This window comes from Epinephelus fuscoguttatus, linkage group LG5 (assembly GCF_011397635.1).
Source record: "Epinephelus fuscoguttatus linkage group LG5, E.fuscoguttatus.final_Chr_v1".
NCBI lineage: Eukaryota > Metazoa > Chordata > Actinopteri > Perciformes > Serranidae > Epinephelus > Epinephelus fuscoguttatus.
The window spans coordinates 25,340,992-25,363,624 of NC_064756.1; the positions used below are offsets into that span (position 1 = coordinate 25,340,992).

Genomic DNA, 22,633 nt, shown 5'->3' on the forward strand with positions numbered 1-22,633 from the left:
AAGCTTTTCAGCCATTCAGCTTCTAATCAGTGATCATCTTGCTGTTACTGAACCGTCTCCTGTAAAGGATTTTCCACTGTCATAAATTATTCTTATCTCGCTGTACTTATTGTATCTCTCTCTGTCTGAATCCCCTGTCTCACTCTGCTCCCATCTCATTACACACTGAATATCTCCACCCTGTCTTTCTCGGGCCGTGCCACCTGTTCCTCGGCTGCGTCTACCTGTCTATCCATCTCTATGTCTTCCTCATTTTCGTTTTTGTCATTCTCTTACTCGCCTGTCTGCCTGCATGTCTCGGTAACTGTCTAGTTTGGCATGTGTCTGAGTGTGAGAGCAGGAGAAAGTAAAAAAAAAAAAGGAGAGACTGTCTGTATGTGTGTTTGCCTTTTTTTCCTCTGATAAAGGCCCCTGTGCTTGAAATGCCACATGCGGAGGTGGTAAATTTACACAAGGGAGCTTTTCCAAAGTGGGCAGACTACTTTTTCACTGGCATCTGTCTGCCTCCCTTCCACCTATTACATCTATATCCCTTGTCGTCTCCTTTCTATCACTCACCGTCTGTTCCCCTCCCTGTCTGTCTGTCTATCTGTCTTCCCGTCTCTGTGACTCGTCCTCTCATTCTCGCCGTTTCCCAATCTTTTTCGATCTACCCTCCCGCCCACACACATATATCATACACACACCTCCTCCATTGCTATTCCTGAGAGGAGTAGTCTAGTCTGGCAGTGGGTTGGTTTATGTCCATGAACTCAATGACACCCTGCCGCTGCATTACACCACACTGGCACTACCACAGCAGGTAGCCACACTGCAGTGAAGACAGAGTAAAAAGCAGTTGTAGACTATAGATTAAGAAGATGTACACATAGGATCCGCATAACTGTCCCATTCCCTGACACACCAGTGAATATGTAACCATGGATCTAAATGTATATTATCTCACATCCCTATTCATATGGGTGCCTACTCTAAGTGCCTCAACCCCTGTCTCTATGTGCACGTCAGGCTGTTTAAACACTTGCTCTGATATCACCGTACAGACGACAGCTTGCGCACGTGCCACTTGACTGCCCTCATCGTCTCCCCTCCCCTCTGTTTGTCTTACAGCCGAAGGAGGGGAGTCATAGATTGCGTGTGTTTATGTGTGTGTGTGTGTGTGTGTGCGTGTGAGATGGCGAGTGCACACAAGGGAGATAGTTGATGTTGTGCATATGCATACATATTACTCATATGGCCGTGTCCTGAATATCAATGCACTCACTGACCTTCCATTCATCTCTGTAGTTGTGTATCCTCCGTAGATGATGCAGATCTGCTGTCTCATGGTTTGTGGTCAATACTAATGTGTGTGTGTATGTGTGTGCTTTTGTGTGTGTGTGTCACAAGCTAGAGGATGGAATGAAGTCTAAGGTTACCCTGATGGTACAATCTGTGGAAACATCATCGTAATGGAGTATCGTTACAGAATGACCAGCACTCAGCTGAAGACTGTTGGATCAGATCTCAATCTCGCATGGGTGGGACTGGGTGTTTTTTGGACAGGGTTCACGTGAGAGGATTTTTAATACTGTTGTCCCCTCGGCAAGGTATTTGAGCTCATTAATGTTACCGAGATGTCAATCACTCAGTGCTCCTCAAGCAGCTTTAGCAGGAAGTAAAAAAAAATCATTTATTGTAACTGAGATTTGCAGTAGATTCATGGGGATGAAATGTAATATCATTGGATGAGGTAAAAGTGGAAACTTGCATAGAAATCTGTTGTTCACTGACGTGATTTAATGTTTGATGTAGAGAGTGGTGCAGGGATAATGTTTTTCTGTAGGTTAACCAGGAAGTTAGCGTCCCTGGTTCCTTACTTACATGTTTTGTTCAAAAAGATAACCCACAGAATTTCATAACTTTTAAAGCATAAATGCAATCGTCAGAAGTCAAAAGCTAATGTTAGCCTATAAAAAAACTACAACATGAATGATGTGACTTCAACACATCCACCAAAACAAGGCTGTAACGCCAGTGTTTGCCGTGATGATGCATAATGACCCCGTCAACCTCTGTAGTTTCATTTAGCCACTTGTTAGCAGCTACCTTTTTTAAGACACGTAAAAGCTTCTAAATTCTCAAGTGGGGTATTTACTGACAATATCCATTCAAAAAACCCATTGACTTTGAGACAAGGGGACTGAAAGTGCAAAAATGCTAACTCATGAATCAACCAAACAATCACGACTGTAAAGACCAAGTAAAAGTAGCTTGGCTAAATAGCCGCTGTCATTTTTCCTCTTGCCTGTAGAGCTATTTATCAAACAGATTATTTTAGTGTGAATTGCTGAGCTTTGGCAATATCGTCCATAGAGATGTCTGCCTTTTCTCCAATATAACGGAACTAGATGGCACTTGCCTGTGGTGTTTAAAGTGCCAAAAACCCCCCAGCAATGTCTCTTTCCAGGAATCATGAGCTGGTAACTCAAGACAATCCGAGACCTTGTTGTGAGTAGTATCATGTAGGAACTATTTTCTTCAACTGTATCAACACGCAAAAGGAAGTGTGCATCTTCTCATGGCGTTAATGGAATGCTCCTTGGCTGAGCTGTAACGTTAGCCAGCTGAGTGGTGCTAGGTGAGCTAGCATTAGATGCATGCTTCCTTGTGCACAGTGATTTGGTTGGCAGGTATAGTTCTAGTCCCATTACCTTCGAGAAAAGGCAGACAACTCTACTGCTGATATCTCCAACACTCTGGAACTCACACCAAAACAATCTGGACTAATTAATATTAAAGGTAATAGGAAAAATATGTATTTTTGATTTTGAATTGAACTGCCCCTTTAGTATTAAATTGCTAGTCATGACAAATTTCAGTGATGTGTTTTAAGCCTGTCCTCCCCAAAATTACGACCCCATAGGTTGTTTGTGTGAACAGCTTATCATAACTCATGCTTACTTTTATTGTTAGGCTGCCACCTGTAGTGGCCGTAGTAAATACACGAGCAAAGGATGAAGTTGCTGGACAGAGTTTAAAGAAAAACAAAGTTTGTGTGATGGAGTATAAAGAGTATGTTGGTAGGAGCAGTGGTGGATGGGTCAAACAAACACAGGATTTTCACCCAGGAGACTGCTGTTCATGTGTGGTGTGAAACCAAAAGTCAGAGTTGAGTTATTTTAAGTTACATGTGTATGTAATCTCATGATATGTACTCAACGTCATGTAATGTCACGTTGATATGTCATTACGTTGTCACCTGACTTTAAGTACGTAAAATGACAACACCCAGCCATGATCCTTTTCCTGCAGGAGCGCTACTTTAGGAAAAGCTCCTGTGGGTTGTATTTGAGAGTAGGGCAGTACAACCTGTGTGGTTTCATTGGTTGGAGGACTTGTGTCTTTTTTAAAGCACTGCTTTGTATTCCTGTTGGCAAATTGTGTCACCACAGGGTTAACTTTGACAAAAATTTGAAATTCTAAACTGGCACACAACCCCTCAGGCTCCGGCTCACCTCCTGGCCTGTGTCAAGTGATCAGCCAGCTGATGGTCAGCAGCTTTCTGTCTGTAACCCTGCCTCAGAAATAAACTGTAGAAAAACAGTATGCACCCACAAAGCAATCAAGCACACAGTAAGCTAACGCTGTGTTTCCATATAAGCAGCAAATACTGTGTTTTGTGCGTTTATAGAGAATGAAAGTCCTGCCTCTGCCAGCAATTGCGTACGAACAGCACCATGCCATTTAAGTGAAAAGGTAAGACTTGAGGAATAACGTGAGATTTTATCTGTCTGGAGGCTTCAGGGTCAGAACGAGCAGTGGTAAACTGAGAGTCGTGATTTGTGCCAGACAATCTCTTGCCTGCTGTGACATTTCTGTGCATGACTCTGCTATTTTCATTTTATTTTGGTCATCTTGATATTAAGCCTGCACTCATACCTATAAAACATGAAGGATAAGAAGCAGACTGAAAGTTACAGACACATCCACAACTCTTGATAATGTGACATTATCATTAATATATCTTTTATATCATTACCAGCATGCTGACCTGCCTGTTTTGGTGGTTTGGCTCACTAGTTTTAATGCTGTCCTCTTTTCTAATTTTCTGCAAGACTGTAAATGAATTTAGTTTATGAATCTGTCACTTTTTAAGCGATGATGCAGAGTCATGACCTTTACTGAAATGCAATACCCTTATTATTCATGCAACAGGAATAGAATAATATTGTATTTAAACAATAATCTTGTACATTTGCCCATTTGTCCTTTTGCCTTTCAGACTTACTGGTTTTATTTTCATCCACAAAAACTGCGACACACTTCTTCATAGTTTTTGTCTCCAAAGGTGTTATCAATCTTTATTTTTGTCATAGTTTTTTGCTGACAAAATTAACACTGCTCCAGGCTGATATCAGACTGTGACCAAAACTGACTTGTGAAAATACAGCTTAAGTGTGAGCAAAGTGTTAGCAAAAATAGGTCAAGGAGAATATCAAGTGGCCAGAGAAATGACTTACATTAGATTCTCTCACTCTTGTCAGTGCAATAAAATACAGGCTTCGGTGTCGTAAAAAATCTGTCTGATCTTGTCAGTGCTGTCTCTTCAGGTGACCCTGTTCCAACAAACAAATGTGGGACAAAAATAATGTTTGTGTGGGACAATGTGGGACATGTTGGCAGTGCTGAGAGGTAGTTTAAAATCTTTGATATTATGTCATCTAACCTAGAAAAAAATCTATTCTGCTCATGTACTGTTTTTCATGTCATATCCCACCCCCTGTGTGAAACTGAAATATAAAAACTCTCTAATATTCACCTCCCACTGACTTAACCCAGTTGTAAATAGTTTCCCAGTCTTTGTTGAGGCAGCATTTCCTTTTCTTTGTGGTAGTTTCCATCATATCCTGCCAAATCTGCATAGCTTGTAACTTTGTGGTGAGTTGCAGTTTTCCCTATTGGGCGTGGTGCGTAGGCCTACTGGGCTTGATTGACATCCAAAATGACCCTGTGATAACAACCTCCCCTGCTTTCTTCACAGCCATTGGATAAAAATTGTAGATAAATGTCTGGCCTGCAGGGGTTTGACTTTTGAAAACTTGAGACAATCAAAATGCGGGACACTGCCTCAATATGTGGGACATGGAACAAGGGATGTAAATGTAGTGCAGTCCCTCATGAAGCGGGACATCTGGTCACCCTGTTGTCTAGCCTGATCAGTGTGCAGACCTTGGTTTGGCTGTTTCAGGGACTTAGAGTTTGTGAAAACAAAAAGTTATTTTGAGGGATGCACGATCATGTCGGCACGCCATCGGTATCAGCCAATATCAGAATCGCCCAGCATGCTTTTTCATACTTTGCACAATGATTGAATATTGCATACATTGAAATCTGCTGGCCCATCTGCTGGTGGGCCATCGCAATAAGAGTATGCATGCATAATGTGATGTTAATTCCACCACAGAAGAGACTTGATGATCGCTGAAGTTAGATTGGGAAAAAGTGGATACAACGATATTGGTTAGTGGTCAAATAAGTTGTTATCGGCATATCGGATATCAGCAAAAAATCCAATGTCATGCTTCCCTAGTAATTTTGTATATTTTTGGTGAGAGAAATGGTTATTTGGTTTGATTGAGGGCTCTCTTATCCCCAATTTTGGAGTAAGTAAGAGGTATATTGTGAAACAGTATTGTAATGTGTCATTTTTACTTAAATGCCACTCTGCAAATTTAGCTGAAGTGTTCCACTGAAATCATTTGGTGACACAAGCATTGTCTCCTTCTATTGCACCACTTCGGCTCGCCGCTCCAGCCTCATTAATGGACAGTGTGGAAGTCTGCTGGGCGACACTGTTCAGATGTCACAGAGCTCATTTGAAGCCCCGGTGTCTTTCATATGGTTTCCTCCATATTGCTGTGATATCGGGCCGGACTTGACACCATTAACCACTTTGTCCTTGCTTTTAACATGGTTTCCCTAGTTGCCGTGGCGATGATGACCTTGCAGCACATTACTGTGGTACTGCAGCATAAGGTGTTGTGTGAACAAGGAGCGAGACGCAGAGATAGAGGGGGCCCAGACAGTGGGCGAATAAAATGAGGACAGCTGCTATTAAAAGACGGGCCACGTTCACAAAGTTGTTTGTGGCACATGATACTCGCAGTGCAACTTAGCAGAAGGCGAGCAGATTTCTGAGAAGGAGAAAGATTTGGGGAGAGAAGACGTGGAAAACACTGAAGCATACGCATGAAGAGAAATAGAAAAGGAGAACAGGTGGGGATCAGAGAAAGAAAAATGAAGAGAAATGAGAAATGTCAAGATGGTATCACAGCAGAGCGCCAGCAGTGCTTTGAAATGGAACAGAAATCTGCTTTTTCCCCACCTTTCTTTTCTCCTCTTTTATACCTGCCAGTGCTCACCTTGTTTTTCCCCTCGCACTACCAGACACCAACCTCTGTCTCTCACCAACTTGTACTAATTGCTCCTGTTTGCCTCCCATCACTCTTCCCCTAGCCTCTATCCCTCCCCTGTCACCACCTCTGGTCTCCTTTGCTCTATTTGTCCCTCACAGCCTCCCCCCTCTCTTCTTCCTGTTGCTCCTATCAGAATAAAGGGCAGCTCAGGTCGTATATAGATGATATCCTGGTCAGCCGGTGATGCAGTGTAATATGAAGCGTCGAGCATCTGCTTTTTGCTGCTGCAGTCAGCGCCCTTTAACCTCTCGCATTACTGAACTCCCCTCCCTCCCTCCATCCTTCCTTCTTCTTTTCTCTCTTTGGCTTGTCACAAGGTCCAAAAGTTTCACCACCAATCAGCCATATTTCCCAATGTCCTACGGAAGAAAGCATAAATATCTGATTCTGAATTTGTAACACTTAAGGAATCTCTGAATCACTTACTGCTGAAACAAACAAGACCTTTAGATTGCTAGACAGTGAGTCCAAGGGCACTCTTACAGATCAGAGTTTAAACTGTGACTCTCTCCGGGAGTTTGTTTTGAAGCAAAGTGTTTTCTCTTACTTTCCAGCAAGTTTTTTTCGACCACTGCTCGTTTTGTTTCTCTGTCTACTGTGCTTAAAAGGTCAGCCAGAGGAAATCAAACATGGAGGGACCTGCTTTCTTGCTTTGTTTTCTTCATCTTATTTTTTTTTTTTTCTTTACTGGAAGTCATTCAAGGTGAATAAATGGCTCCCATATCTGGCCCCTGTTCACTCCATTTTTTCCTCATTCTTTCTCTCTCTCTCTTTCTCAGTATTGCTCTCAGATGCAGGGCTGAGCGTGGCTTGTGTTAACAGTGTGAGAGGCCCCTCTGTAAAAGAAAGTGCAATTCCATGTGGCTTACACTAAGTATGACACATTAATATGTCAAGATGTGCAGCTCAGTGTTAATTTTAATTAACACAGTGGTAAAACACATCTGTCAAGTAGTTCAGGACCCAAATATTTGACTATTCAGATGTTTGTTCATTAGATAGATGATCGGTTTTCAGTTTGGGGATTCTGATAATTGTTTTAGAAATGACAATGAAGACATTATAAAATGAATAAATGTACTTAGTACTTCCTGTGCATTGATTTATTTGCGGTGGTGCACAATATCTGTGTTTATCATGAGAGCTTGCCCCACCCTGGGGGCCATTGGTGAGAGTCCACCCAGACACACACAGTCACAGTTGTTAGCATCATATGGCTAACATTACGGTTATTCATGGGTTTAACAACAGAGTCTGTGTGAGTTTGTTGGGACAGTTCGATGGCTTGTTGTTGGATGCTAGCCACTGCTGCTTTGTTAGCTCTTGTTAACCGTAATGCAGGATTTGTACTTCTGTGACGAATCGACACAAAACCTATTCTGTAGCCTGACGTGCACCTCCCCAGAAATGTAACTACACATCATGGCAACGCAGACCTCCTGTATATTTTTGTAAGGCGAAACCATTTCCCTCAGTGGAAACAAAGCTTTTATATACTTTTATTCCACAGCTAAGAAACATGAAATAGCATTTTAAGTCTTATGTGTGATTTATCCTGGCTTTATATGAGTAGAGGAAATCTCTGCTCATCGCTAGGCTAATTTATACAATGTAAAATGCCATAGGCTTGTGCTAATAACGTTAGCATGTTGTATTTGTAAAACATGTTTAGGATAAGACAGTTGTTTTGTTGAAGAGCCTTGTGAGTTGTAATGGAGCCCAATTTTATAATGTTTCCTTTGCTAAATGTTGCTGTTGTCCATGGCTTCATCTGAGTATAGGAAAAGTCTGCTAGCCTCAAGGCTAAATTATACAGGGTAAAATGCCATAGGCTTGTGCTCATAACATTAGCATGTTGTATATGTGGAGAAAATGTGTCCAGACAAAGACATATTCTTTGTCTGTGAATGCTTTGAGTTATACTGAAGCTGATTTGTGTACTTGGGTTTCAAATTGTCACTGTTAAGCCATGTTTAATGTGTGTTTTGGGTGTGTTTTGAATCAACTAAACTTCACAGCACCTCACAGAAACCCTGTTGCCAACTAGTGTTTTGGAGGTGTAACTGCAGTGTGACACGGAAACACCACTGCACAAGCATAAATGCTCACAATGGTGTACATCACGTGCATAGGCTCTGCATAGAGCTGAAGCACAAGTATAAATCCTGCTTAAGTTGTTCAACTGACTGTTCGCTGGTCGGACAGTGGCTCAGAATAAGGCTTTTCCATTGGCACTTTTGGTTGTGCCACGTCATAGTATTCCATGCCCATTTGCGTTTCCATTGTCAGTTTAAGTGGGCCCAACTGCCTAAGTGTGTAGCGGTGATGTCTGCCAACTGGCAGTAGACCGTCTCTCAGCGCTGCATTTAACCTGTGTACCAGACTTAATCTTATAAATATTAATCTCAAGTCTAAAATTTGTTGAAGCTAGTATGCTGTGTCTGTGCTTCTGTTTCACAGCACTTTTTCTGGCGTTATCTCAGATTTGGGCCGATTACTATGAGCATTCATGTCGGTCTATAATTTATCCATGAGAAGAAAAATTGTCACAATATGGTATAATGTCAAAAAAAAAGTGCATAGATAGGACCTCGTTTAACTAAATACCTTGGGATCACAACCCTCCAAAAGATTTGAATAATCACTATCGATTACTACCGAAGCCTCAGAGAACAAAAAAAGGTTTCCGGAACAGTGGTTCAGGTAGTTGAAGCAAACATTGCAGGCTTTGCTTTGCATATTCATATACAGTGATTATTTTTATAAGGAACGATGAAAAGAATCCAGTCTTTGTTGTAGAAACCACAACTTGTCAACGTCACATTCATGTAACCAGTGGTGTCACTGGAGGCTCAATCTGTTGGTTTTTACTGTAGAGTTGTCAAAGCCATGAAATAATCCAGAGTTCAGCCAAAAGAGTGGCACCATTTTGGCAGACAGATCAGGTGGCTTCCTTTAAATAAGGAGAAGACGTGAACCCTGTAACACTCTCTGCATCACACTCTGCTGTGTACAGACCACATGTCAACAGCTGAAGTAAGTCACAAGTGAACCAAAATGTTTAGCTAAGATTTTGCTCTCTATACTTTTAATAAAGTGTGTGTATGTGGGTTTGTGTCTTTTTTGGGGAGGTTGGGGGTTGCGTGCTGTAATATCCCCAGCCTTCTCCACCTCCCTCTCCTTTCCAACTTATTACCTTGGCTAGTTGATCTGATGGTGTAATAATATCTCCTGCCCCTGGCTACGGGAAATGGCCACATGCATTATTCACACATGCTGAGATGCTTATTGATGACTCCTTTATTTATATATTTCCCCAATGCCAGAGTCATTTCTCACATTTTTCACCCCTTTAGTTTTAATCCTCTGTTTTGACGTGAGCTCGTCTAATGAGGCTGACTCACTCCGGGTTTTCAAATGGGTTGTGCTTGTTTGATGGGAATTTAGTTCAAGCTTTTGGCACGAGATATATCTGTGTGAAACTGGGGCTAATAATACATGTAGGTGGAGCCCCATTTATTAAATCTACTTTATTTGATGTCAAAGCTCACGGCTGCTCATTTTGTCATAGCTGTTTCCACTGGGGAATCACACGAGTGCTGTGTGAAAACCCACAGAAAACAGAACTCCTCTGAGAAAACTAGCATGACATTGCCTTAGGACTGCAGGGTAAGTTTGTCTAATCTGATTTGTGTACATTATCCAGCTATTTCCTTGTCTTCCATTCATGCAGTTGTTGCAAATGGGGCATATTCTCTTTTATGTCAGTGCATGGTAGAGTTCAGTGCTACTGGATGTTTAGTGGGTTTTCTCTATGAACTCACATTTCCTCTCTGCTTGGACCCGAAGCCACGGAAACAGCGACAGCAAAACTGCGGTGAGCCATATTTCTGGCCCAAAACTGGTACACTAGGCGTGCAAGTGTATGTTTTCTTTTTTTTTTTTCCAGAGAATCCATTTTAAACTTTGCTGTGTGGACATTTTCAACACAAATGTCTTTTTTTTTTTTTCACAAAACAGGCCATGGAATTGAGTAACAACAAGGGTACAGAGTTGCTGTGATCCCATTTATATATATATATATATATATATATATATATATATATGTGTGTGTGTGTGTGTGTGTGTGTGTGTGTGTGTGTGTGTATAAAACAAAATCTCGCAACAAAATCTGGTCAGGCATTTAAAATAATTTCTTTAAAATTCAGATTTATTTGGGACCTTTCAGAGGCTCGTGCTGCATCCAAACATTGTATCCTTATACAGTGGTTCGTATGATAGCCTACAAAAGTGTACACACAACAGTTTGTATGATATCCTAGGAATTTAAGGCTCATAAATGACGTTACATCCCTAATGTAAAGTTACAAAATTAAGGTATGGGGTAGGTCCAGGCTAGTGAAGTTACTGTGGTTACTGTTTAGGAAAAGAAACACGGTGAGGATGTGCCCTAAAATGATTAGAAGTTCACTCTGTTCCATGTGTGCTGGGAAAAGTCCTGTGTTTTGTGACCCATCCACCACCCTAACCTGTCTCCTAATCAATCAATCAATCAATCAATCAATCAATCAATCAATCAATCAATCAATCAATCAATCAATTTTATTTATAAAGCCCAATATCACAAATCACAATTTGCCTCACAGGGCTTTACAGCATACGACATCCCTCTGTCCTTAGGACCCTCACAGCGGATAAGGAAAAACTCCTAACTAGACTGCTTGGCGAGCGTGGTCTCACTACGTGGTCATCGAAATCTGGCACGTGGGCAGTGACTTGCTGCGTCAGAAACCAACAAAAAAAGGCATGTTTTCACGTTGGCATAATATGCAGCCGGTTGCCTTTATAGTTAACTGGTGCCCGGCAGCGTCAAGGGGAAATGTGGCGGGGCAAGGATGAAATGGCGGGCGGGAGGGGTGTTGCACAGGTCCAACAAACATTGACTTTATGTAAATTTTATATTTCCTGTGAAAACAGAAGTGTATCTTGAAAGAAGAGAACCTGACATGGTGTCCTAGAACATAAACAAACCAACACACTCAGGGTACCTTGCATGTCGTATGTGGATGCAGAAAGTCCATGACCAAATGTCAATATGTGACGAGGTCGGAGTGAGAATATGTTGGCTAGGCACTGCTTCCTGTTATGGCTTATGCACAAATTACTGGTTCATCATTATGTTGGATATGTTTGAATTCCGGTGCATTACTTTGTGTAGGAAAACATTTGAATAGTGCATGAGAATAGCCTGATCCAAGTATTTTGTTTTTATCAGAGTTGTTGTATGAGTCAGTTACAGTATATCTACATATAGAGCTGGTCCGCTGTGGAGTCTGCCATGTTGTTACTACTGTAGCCCAGAATGGACAAACCAAATACGGACTTGAGATAGGGCAATTCAGGTTTTGGTATCAGCCCCTTTACTGACTGAAATTCCTCCCAAGCTTTTAGCATGACTGACAATCAAAATGGCCACACATTTAAAAGCTAGAAGGGCACTCGGAAAGCACAGACCTCTATCAAGGCCAAATACTCTATTCTGCATGTTAACAATGGAGGTAAAAAATATGCATCTGCTCTGTGATTGTGATCTGATCTAAAAATGTATACAGCCTTTTACTAAGTTACATGAAAATTGGGCCAGTAGTTTTTCTATCATCCTGCTGACATGCATACTAATAGAAACAAAAATATAACTTCCTTGGTTGTGGTGATAAGACCCAGATTGGAAAATACTAGAATTTCCCTTTAAATAAATAAAAATCCTTGAGGTCATTTGCATTTTATATGCAGGTCTTCCTGCTTTTATCTGCATGCAAGAAATTCTACCTCCCATCCTGCCATCTGGGATTAAGCAGTGCGATTCATTGAGTTTTGGAGAGGTCAGGAAGTGAGTAAGAATAGGCGATGCAGAAGACTAATTTTGCCACTCCATATTTAATGCACTGGTAATGGTAGCCCTCTCTGTATTCTCTCTCCTTTACACAGTCTTCCTGCCAGATACAGTGGGCTGCCCTGGCCTCTTTCTCTTGTCCGCACGTGCGCACACACACACACACACACACACACACACACACACACACACACACACACACACACTGCCCAAAATACCAGCGTTGGGTTTAAAAAGTAGTTCACCACAGATGTGTCCGGCCCAAATAGGAGAAGAGAGCATGACACATAAGCAATCAATGTTTGACCAAAGGAGTATTTCTACTTTTATTCTTTTTCTTCCTTCCTCTCTCATCTTTAAAACCACCAGCCTTTTTTAATTTTTTTGATTCCAGATCAAAACACAATCCTTTGATGACCACTGTTAAATATCTTTTATATAGCTCGCACTCTTTCAACCTGACTCATCCTCCCTTTAGGTGTATGATTTCTTTCAGTTTCCAGAACATATTGTGACAGTCAAAAGAGAAAAATGCCAGAATTTGTTGCGTCCACCAAAAATACAGTAGGCAGTTTTGTGGTCAAGCACAGGACCTGATGTATAACTATAGACAGAGAAATGTGTTACATTTTTCACTTAAACAAGGTTCACATAATTTTATATTGCATGTTTGAATTTATTTTGTTTCTATATTTATTTATTTTATTTTATTTTTATTTAATTTGATTTAATTTTGTTTTATTTTATTTTATTTATTTTTCAAATCATGCATTTAATTCTTTTGCAAGTGTCAGGATCCACTGTACCCAAACAGTCCCTGCTAAATGCAAGCTGATACAACGTTTTCACATCATTCATCACTGTTGCTCTTTGTATTTTCTAACCAAATAGTTTGTGAAAGTGTTTGACAACTGACTTTGGAGTCTTAAATGTTGGCGAGTCCTTCCAGCACATGAACACATATACACAAAAAAAAAACTCAATTCAAGGTAGTGTCAGCCCAGCAGACACACAATAAAGACTTCTGCTAGGTTTCTGAATACAGACCTGACCTGTGACACACAGCTGTCGGCTCAGGAGTAAAGAGCAACCTCCTTCCTTCACTATCAACACCCATGTTACTCAGTGTTATTAGAAAACATCTGAAAAGGACTCAAATTTGTGAAGATTTTTTTTAACAGTTTACTGATTCATTTGTAAAGCATTTCAATGTGTATATATAAACTGTTTTGTAATTTGTACATGTCAATTATATTTGTACAGTTCTATCACCTTGGTGTTACTGCTTAGCCTTGAAACTTTGATGAATTGTGCAATCTTCATTTTTATCTTTTTCTTTCTCCAAGGATGACTCCTGTTATGTAAGAGAGGAGGAATCTTCTTAAGCCATTTTTTGGATTCTAACCTCTTCTGCACAGTGTTCAAATACTGTATAAATCTTACAGTCCTTTTTATACACATGTAGGTGCAAATAAACTAAACTACACTTAAAAGGAGTTGAACATGCATCTTTAGGGACATGATAAATGTATAAATAAAGCGGCTACTTAAGTAGCAGAGAGGTCACTCTTAATAAAGCATCTGTATTTAATTCATGTCCATAAACTTCTCCCTGCTTTATACAGACGTCATATCGGTGCAGTGCATATCAGCATATTCATAAAAGCATTACATCTGAGTGTGGGGGACTTATTAAGTGATGTAACCACATGTGGGATGGAGAGTTAAGGGCACTTAGCGTAGCAGCTGTAGGAGTTTTGGGGGGCAGTCTGTTCTTTCAACATCCGGATTCGAGCAGAGGTCAGGAAGTGTTTGGATGAGTGGATTTTAGGAGCATGCAGGAATGTATGTGGCACAAGGAAAAAGCGGAAATAGGTTGCATTCTTTCTTTCCCTCTCTCTCACAGTGACCTCATCTAGTCCTTATCTCTCTTGCCGTACCCGGCCAGTTGCCAGGAGTGATGTGGAGCCATCTAGCCAGCTGATTGGCTGTTTCCACTCTCACCAGGGATGGGCAGATTGATTACTCACTGCTGAATAATACTATCATACTGATACACTTGCTTATTTGTTATTGATGCCCTTAAAAAGGCTGTCTTCTTGTCCTTCTTGTTTTTTAGGAAGTTATCAATCGCAGTTGTTTTGTAAAAGTCTTTAATAGTTTTATTTTTTCATTTTGTGCTAATGTTTTTGGCTTATCTGTGCATCATAAACTAGAGTTGGAATTTCTAGCGTCATCCGTTACTAGAGGTCACCTTTGTTGGACACAAACACAGATGCATATATTGAATTATTCCAGCTTCCTTCCTTTTTTTTCCTGTCTCTTGATCTCTCTCTTTTTCACTGTCTTCCTTTGAAATAAATTGTCTGCGCCTGAATGCGTGAGCTTTACTGTTAGCGATATGGTGTTTGATTTGATTTTCCAGCTGAGAGCCTGGCAGTCTCTGTGAGGGCTACTGTGAGAGAGGATGTGCAAGAGAATGACTTGGAAACATTTTCGAATGAAGCTGTGTGTATGAATCCAAATGTGTGGCTGAGTGTATTAACCTCGGCATGAGCATTTGTGTGTGTGCGTGTGTGAGTGCGTTAAGCCCTGCTCCACTGACACTCTTCCCTCCTTCTCTACAGAGAGAAGTGCCTTCTTTCGGTGACCCCCATGGCTGTTTGGCTCCACTGAAGCCACCTCTGCCTCTGTGCCTGTCCATGTCTGCCGGAGTTGCCAGCCACACCAGAAGCCCCAGGACTGCCAGGACTGCCAAACCTGTCCACTGAGCCAGTCTCCACACCACTTACACCTCACTACTTCCCTCCATCTCCTGCTCCGTCTGCCAGCTAGACCTCTCTCCATCCATGCCACTCAGCCCTCCTCTGTGGAAGTCAACCTCTCCCCCCTCCTCTGCGCGCAGACCCTGATACTGAAAACAGACAGCTTTTATCGGCTCCTGTGAGCGGAAGGAGATTGTCTCTTTGCCGTCCCCACAACCACAACCTTCTCCTCCTCATCCTCCTCTTTCTGTCCACCTCTCTCTTCCTTCTCTCTCCTCCAGCCCTGCATCTTTTCATCATGGACCAACTCGATCGATAATGTGTTTTGCCATTTGTCTCATCTGACAGTTCAGCTGAGGAGCAAGGCGATAGCCAGCACTGGTGTGTGTGTGTGTGTGTGTGTGTGTGTGTGTGTGTGTGTGTGTGTTTGAGAGAGTGGACGAAAAAGAGAGATTTCAAAGCGAAACCCCTGTGGCCGTCACCAGCCTAGGCCCTGGGTGACAGGCGGAGGAGGAGTCCTATTACAGCCACAAACACACTCTTGGGATGGGCCGCAGGTGGTAGGCGAATCCCAGGCCTCACAGGCTTCACCTCAGACTCAAACCCTGGGGACAAAACCTCTAAAAACTGGCCTTTTCCCATGTCCTTTACTTATTCTTTCTCACCATTTGTCCCAGTGTCATTAGCAACATACAGACGCACGCGTAATTGCATTTGCTGGATATCTATTCCTCTCAATCGATCCCTCCTGCCTGGTTCAAAATGGCAGTGAATGTGACACCGATCCGGGACACAAAGTGGCTGACATTGGAGGTTTGTCGGGAATTCCAGAGAGGAACGTGTTCACGACCGGACAGTGAGTGCAAATTTGCCCACCCTGCCAAGAGCTGTCAAGTGGAAAACGGCAGAGTCATTGCCTGTTTTGACTCACTCAAGGTGAGTATGACAAACACCTGTGATGTTCATTCATCACTGAACTGTCTTCTCCTTTTTTTTTCTTGTGTGCATTGTTAATGAGCATTGTCTTCAGGATGTTTTAGGTTCTATTTTAGGGTTGTAGGGATGCCAGGACCTGTTAGACATAAAGAGAAGGTGTAGTTAGTGATTCTGGGCGTTATGCATGTCTGTCACGTAAGTTGTTAGGAAAAGTGAGATATCATTTCCTTAGCCACAAGGTTAAGCCATGGCAAGAGGATAAATACGTGTGTGTATAAATACTTTTTAGTGTGTGTGTGTGTGTGTGTGTGTGTGTCTTGGTAAGCTGAGATGAGGCCATAATCACATTAACATCTGTGAATCAGACTCAGAGTTTCCTTCACTGGCACATAACTTTATTGCAGGACTGTCAGTTGGCACATCGCAAAAGTTTCTATGTGATCATCACATCAACGGGCTGAACGGGAAATATAGAAGTAGGGCAGCACAATGTGTATTTCATGTTTGTATGTGACTCCGTGAGTGTCTGTATGTGTTATTTTGAGGTCATGCAGCACAGTGGGGTGTTCTCAGAAGGCTCTGTAATTTACTGTCTATTTTTGCCCTGGCACTGGAACAACACACTCCCACTATGCAGCTCCTCTCACTCTCTGTCAGAGACGGAGGGGGGGGTGGGTTCAAATGGGGGAGCAGATGGAAAGATGGAGGAAAAGAGAATGGACTTGGTCGAGAAGTTGTAAGAGAAAATAAGAAATATAAAGTCTTGATACAATTGATGCTCCCCTCGACGTGGCCCCCTTGGCAAAAACAATTGGAGGCCAACATCACTGTCTCAAAGAGGCTGTGGCTCATTTTTTAAGTTAGGTTTTAAGAAGATAGCGGTATCTTGTGAATCTAGACAACCTAAGGCATCCAGCGGTACCAGCCATGTTGGCATAGCCTATTGGAAAGGGGGCTAAATAACACTCCAAATTTAGGCGAAATGTTGGCGAGGGAACAACTGGCATGGCCATTTTCAAAGGGGTCACTTGAACTCTCAGCTCAAGATGTCTGAGTGAGAATGGGTTCATGGGTGCACACGAGTCTCTGTTTTGTTCCTCAATCAATGTACTCCTTCAGATAAAAGCTGTATATTTGTGTTTTTAAGGAAAAGGACAACCAGCCTATTTAAAGAACAAGGCTAACATATATAAATACATAACACATTAAAAGTATTGTCCTGGAACACACGTTAACTGTGCACATTAGATAATTAGTAATATTAACTGTAACATAAGAAGCCAAAGTACACTCTCCATATGAACATAACTTTCAACCAGCCTAAGTGAATTCCTGAGATTTACTTATGGCTTTTGGTTTTGGTGTGCAACCCCAAGATTTTCAGTGGCCCCATCTGGCCACTGCTACGGAAAATTTCTGTGGGCACCACTAGATGAGCCAATTAAAAAAATATAAATGAGTTATGAGCAACACATTATCCCTTTAATCATGAACGTACAGGGCACAGTTCACAGTTATGGACGCCCATACGCTACGGATACTGGTAACACTTTTAATTTACCACAACAGTAGGAGAGTGTGTAAAGGGTCAGCTGTGTCAGCATGTGTCATGGCTGACAGCCAAGCATAAACACTGGCCTTCTGTAATGTACAGCACTTAATTGTATACGAAGCATACATGTGCGTTTACTGTACATAATGCAGAATGTAAGTCACGTACACATAATATGCACACATGTGTCAAGCAAACACACTCACGCTGCGGCCTGAGCCTATTGCCTCATTATTCCAGATGCTGAAAATGTGTTGGATACAGCGATATCAGTGAAGTCAATCTGGATATTTTGGCTCAAGTGAGCGCAATGATTCTGGATCCTGGAGTTCTGTCTACCGTGTTGTGCACATGTCCTGTAATTTGTCTCCAATCTGATTGGCAAGCAGGGTGTGATTCAGTGTAACCGGAGACCAGAGCTGGAAGTCAGTCAAGCCAGTCCAGGCTACAGCTTACCCTGCTGTATAACTATGGGGAGGGGGACGTTTCTTGTTAAGCCAGGTACTGTGTTATTATAGTTCTGGGCTGCTTGGTTGGACCTCTGATGGTTTGGTTGGTACAGGTAAGACAGGAAGGAAAAGGGGGTGCTGCAGGGGCACTGCATGGATCGGATCATGAAAACAGACGTGTAGACTGAGCCGGAGAGGGTGAGAGCAGGCACAGCAGGGAATGTGCGAGGAAGCGTAGCACTATGCTCAGTGCCCTTCCCTGCTCTCAGTGCCAGGGCATTCCACAGTCTACCTCCCCTCCCTGCCTCCATGACAGTATGATAGATCTGCTTTATCTGCAGATGAATTCATAATACGTAGCTAGGCATGGAGAGAGGGGCAAAGGGAAAGGGAAGGACAGGCAGGAGGATGTGGAGAGGAAAAAAAAGGGAGTAAAGGGATAGATGTTCTTTACACGTGGCTTCTCACTCCTGGACAATTTGGCATAGCCCGTGCCCTTAATTCCTGTTAAAATGCAGGCCGGCAAGGGGAGCAAGGGCTGTTGCTGGAGGAATAGAGAGGCACATGGATAGCTCTCCTTGCTTTTTACCTCCTTCTCTTTGCTTTAAAAAAGTCTTTGTCAGATTTAATTAATGTCCCCGTTTCTGTATTTTAAACCAGTTTCTTGCCAGTTGGTCTTTATATGTGGATGTCTTTATTTTATTAACTTCATTCAGTCATTCAGTGTTATCTGTTTGTCAAGGCCCAAATGCACTGAAAATGTCTGACGCAATCGTTTTGAAGTACAACCATTGTTTTAAGTGTCTGAACACACACACCAAAAGCATTATGAGGCGCGTCAAACTGCTTCGATGCCTTTACTCCGACCTTTTTTCGATTTTGGAGTGTCAAATGAGGACCCAGCGACTGACGTCAATGAAGCAGAGAGGAGAGACGCAGAGACAGGGAGGTGGCCATCTAGCCAGAATGAAAAAATCAATTTTGGGCAACAGCTGAAGTTAGCTCCGTTAGCTTAACTGAGAATTTTAGGAGCAACACAGTTGAAATTCTCCAATGCTAAACGAAATCTACTACCACTGCCAACAGCTATACTACCATACATCATAAATGTTCTGTTGACACGTGTCAGATGTTAGAATAAGAAAAATAAAAGGACCATAGCAGACCCACCGCATATAGTCTTTGTTTCCATGAACCTTGACTGACTGGTCATAAAACTTAACTCGCCATACGAACCTAACAGTGTGTGTTTTAATGGCCATACTGGCAAAAGTCTGAGTAACCAGTGGAGGCTGTCCTCACCAGACAAAAACAACTGCATTGGTTGGTTGGTTAAATGCCTAAGCCCAGTTCAGACCAATGATTTGCAACAAGGCGAAACTGTTTTTGAAGTTGACTCAAGGTGGCTGATGGTGTCACCTGCAACTCAGCTGGTCAAATCGCCGTTTTAGAATCTAATGCACGCCACCTGTTCCTACAGCCAGTCGGCTTGTAGTGAAGTCCAATGGTCAAGTCAAAATGACTGCAGATGGTGTGTTTGCTTGCTGTGGCAGGTGCTCCATCCCTGATGGACCTCAGTTTCTGTCCTCACAGTGTGTCAGTGTTTGATGGTGGGTCGTTGTTGCTGGTCGCTGCATGTGCTTATGCCCCCCCCCCCCCCACACACACACACACACACACACACCCACACACACACACACACCCACACATTCTCATTGACTGATTAATTGGCGCTGGATATTGTGGCATATTTATTACGAATACAATCCATATATATTGTATATTTAGCCACAAAATAAGCCTGAAAAGCTGGAAATCAGAACAGAAGTACAGAGAGTTGTTGCATAGAGATGATACTCTGTCTCATTTAGTTGCATTGGTGTGAACCAGCAGGTTTAAAGAACGTTGCAGAATGGGACATTGAAAGCAAGTGTCTGTTTCAACTTGTCTTGTTGCCAATCTTTGGTCTGAACTGGTCTTTAAAACTACTTATTTTTGTTTTTGTAACAGCATGCTACAGGTGCGTTCAGACAAAACTGGAAGTAGACTTCCCTGTCATGTTATTTGTGTGAGAAGCTTAACCAGAGACGTACCAGATTAGAAAACACCCATATTACGAAACAGTCAGACAGTTTTTGAAGACGCAGACAAACAACCAATTTTGGACTTGTTGGACAACTGTCTATGATTAGAGAAGGAAAAAAAAGAGGGGTATTTGCTTCTTCTTTTGGCTGCTGCCACAGGAATTCAGCAGCTTGTTGCTATTAGCAGCTGGATACAAAGCTGGTTTCATGTAAGTGAATAAAGAACAATTCTGGGGGTATTTAGGCTGACGAAATACAATAAACTCACCATTGTGGCTGTGATGGGAAACAGGTGAGAATGAGCCAAACATCCGCGGGAGCTCCGCTACAGCATGATGGACTGGCTACTGATGAACATGCTGAAATTTTCTCATTGGGTTTCATTTCTTTGTAATTTCTTCTCATTAAGATTTTCATCCTTTCTGTTGACATTTGAATAATTCGTCTCTGCTAGAAAATCTTGTAATTATTGGAATCCACTGTGGCTGTCGGAGGCTGCTGTTTATGAAAGGAATAATAAGAGAGTTTAATACGAAGGTGTTAGGTGGACTGTTGGGTGGGTGAAAATCCCTAGAACCCCTCTAAACTACCAAAATGGTACATTGTTAAAGTTTACATATACTCTCTCATTTTTTAATAATTTCTTTTACCATTGGGAATATATTATATCAGGAAAACATAGAAAGAATTTGGTTTTAGTTTTGGGGAGTGGCTGCGGTAATTGCGGTTTTCTATCTACAAAGATTTGTCTTTTTGTGCTGATTAGAGTTAAGCCCTAAATAGAGATTGTTACTCAGTGTTAACATGCAGTCTAACAAGCCCACTCAGGAATTACCAATTTACTTATTTACTTGCTTCAAAGAAAACAACATTACATGAAAAACTTCAAAGTGGTCATGGATATAAATTAATCGTGATTATTTTAGTGTTCTTTGGGACGAGTGATTATTTAAAGCTATTTATACTCAAGATGTATTTTCTCTCTTATCCCACTTGTTCTTTTTTTCTGTTAAGATTCAGACATACCAAACCGACATCAAAGAACTAGTGGCAACTAATGCCGGCTGTTGTGTTGCCTCATGTTGCCTGTGTCTCGGCCACAAAGCTGCTCTTGAACACATCGCAAAGACCAATGACCAACTAGTACGTATGTTCTGCACCTGCATGAGAGGAAATAACTCTCCATACCAGCAGGCAGGGGTAGTCTGTATTTTTCATTCAAAAAAGGAAAACCAAAAGACCAATAGGATGGATTCAAGACATTAGTTAGCCAGTTAACACGTTATCAACACAACCAGATGTTTTACCTGGTGCTAGCAAATAATAACACACACAATTACAAACCATTTCTGCTAAAGAGCTCAATGGCTAAAATCAAAATCTAATCTTGCATAACAAGTTTGTTTTGATCTTACACCCTGTTGACTTTAATCATTTGTTTTCCTTACGTCTCTTCTGGTACACTGAGCTAAACTGCCAGTCAGAGTGATTTAATTTACCGACGGCCCCCACAAAAACTAGGGTGACAGACGCCAATTGGCCGACACTGACCGATGGCCGACCATTAGCATGGTGTGGTAAAGCCCTTACAGATTTGAGGTATGAATGGAAAATATGTTGCGTGAACTTCATTCATTCATTCATTTTCTGTAATTGCTTATCCTACTGGGGGTCATAGGGGTGCTGGAGCCTATCCCAGCTGACTTTGGGCAAGAGGCGGGGTACACCCTGGACAGCTTGCCAGACTATCACAGGGCTGACACATAGAGACAGACAACCATTCACGCTCACATTCACACCTACAGACAATTTAGAGTTACCAATTAACCTGCATGTCTTTGGACTGTGGGAGGAAGCTGGAGTACATGGAGAAAACCCATGCAACACAGGGAGAACATGCAAACTCTGAGCACCCCCCACCCCCCGCTCAGGGTTCGAACCAGGAACCCTCTTGCTGTGAGGCAACATACCATTGTACCACTGTGCCACCCCTTGTTGTATGGATTTGCTTTTGGATATTTATTTGAATTTTTCACATGAAAGGATGGAGGTAGAGGTGGCAATTTGGACATTTTACAAGTATTCAACCTCAGTGTCCTCTAACCCGTAATCACGACCACGTTCTGCCCAGAACATGATTAAATTATAACAATAATTTAAAATTCAATTACAAAAGTTCCCACCAAAAAATGATTATGAGGAAACTCTGCCATAACCTGGTTTAATAGACTTTATTCAGAGTGTTGAAAAGATTTGTGGGAGGAGTGCATTCTCTAACTCACCCTAACCTAAACCTCCGTCTAAATTTAGTAGTTTTGCTTCCTGGATCTCTAATGTTGAGATAACTTACCCTGTAGTTCATTACACTGTAATTTAATTTGCTGTGGTATTCACAGTGGAGGAACGTGGGCTAATATTCTCACAATCTCACTCCCACGGTGTATTGGGTATTTTGTATTAAATTTATGAGTTTTGTAGAGTCAGGACTCCACTTGG

The 22,633-nt window shown here is 41.9% G+C and overlaps 1 protein-coding gene across 10 annotated transcripts in view; it reads left to right on the forward strand.

The window, feature by feature from the left end:
• LOC125889357 (muscleblind-like protein 1) overlaps positions 1–22,633 on the forward strand; it is a 90,395-nt gene that overhangs the window by 13,265 nt on the left and 54,497 nt on the right. For all 10 annotated transcript variants that reach the window (XM_049577245.1, XM_049577244.1, XM_049577246.1 and 7 more), the window contains exon 2: positions 14,979–16,052. In XM_049577245.1, the coding sequence (XP_049433202.1) occupies positions 15,879–16,052 (174 nt within the window). In that variant the 5' untranslated portion in view covers positions 14,979–15,878. The remainder of the gene's footprint in view (positions 1–14,978; positions 16,053–22,633) is intronic.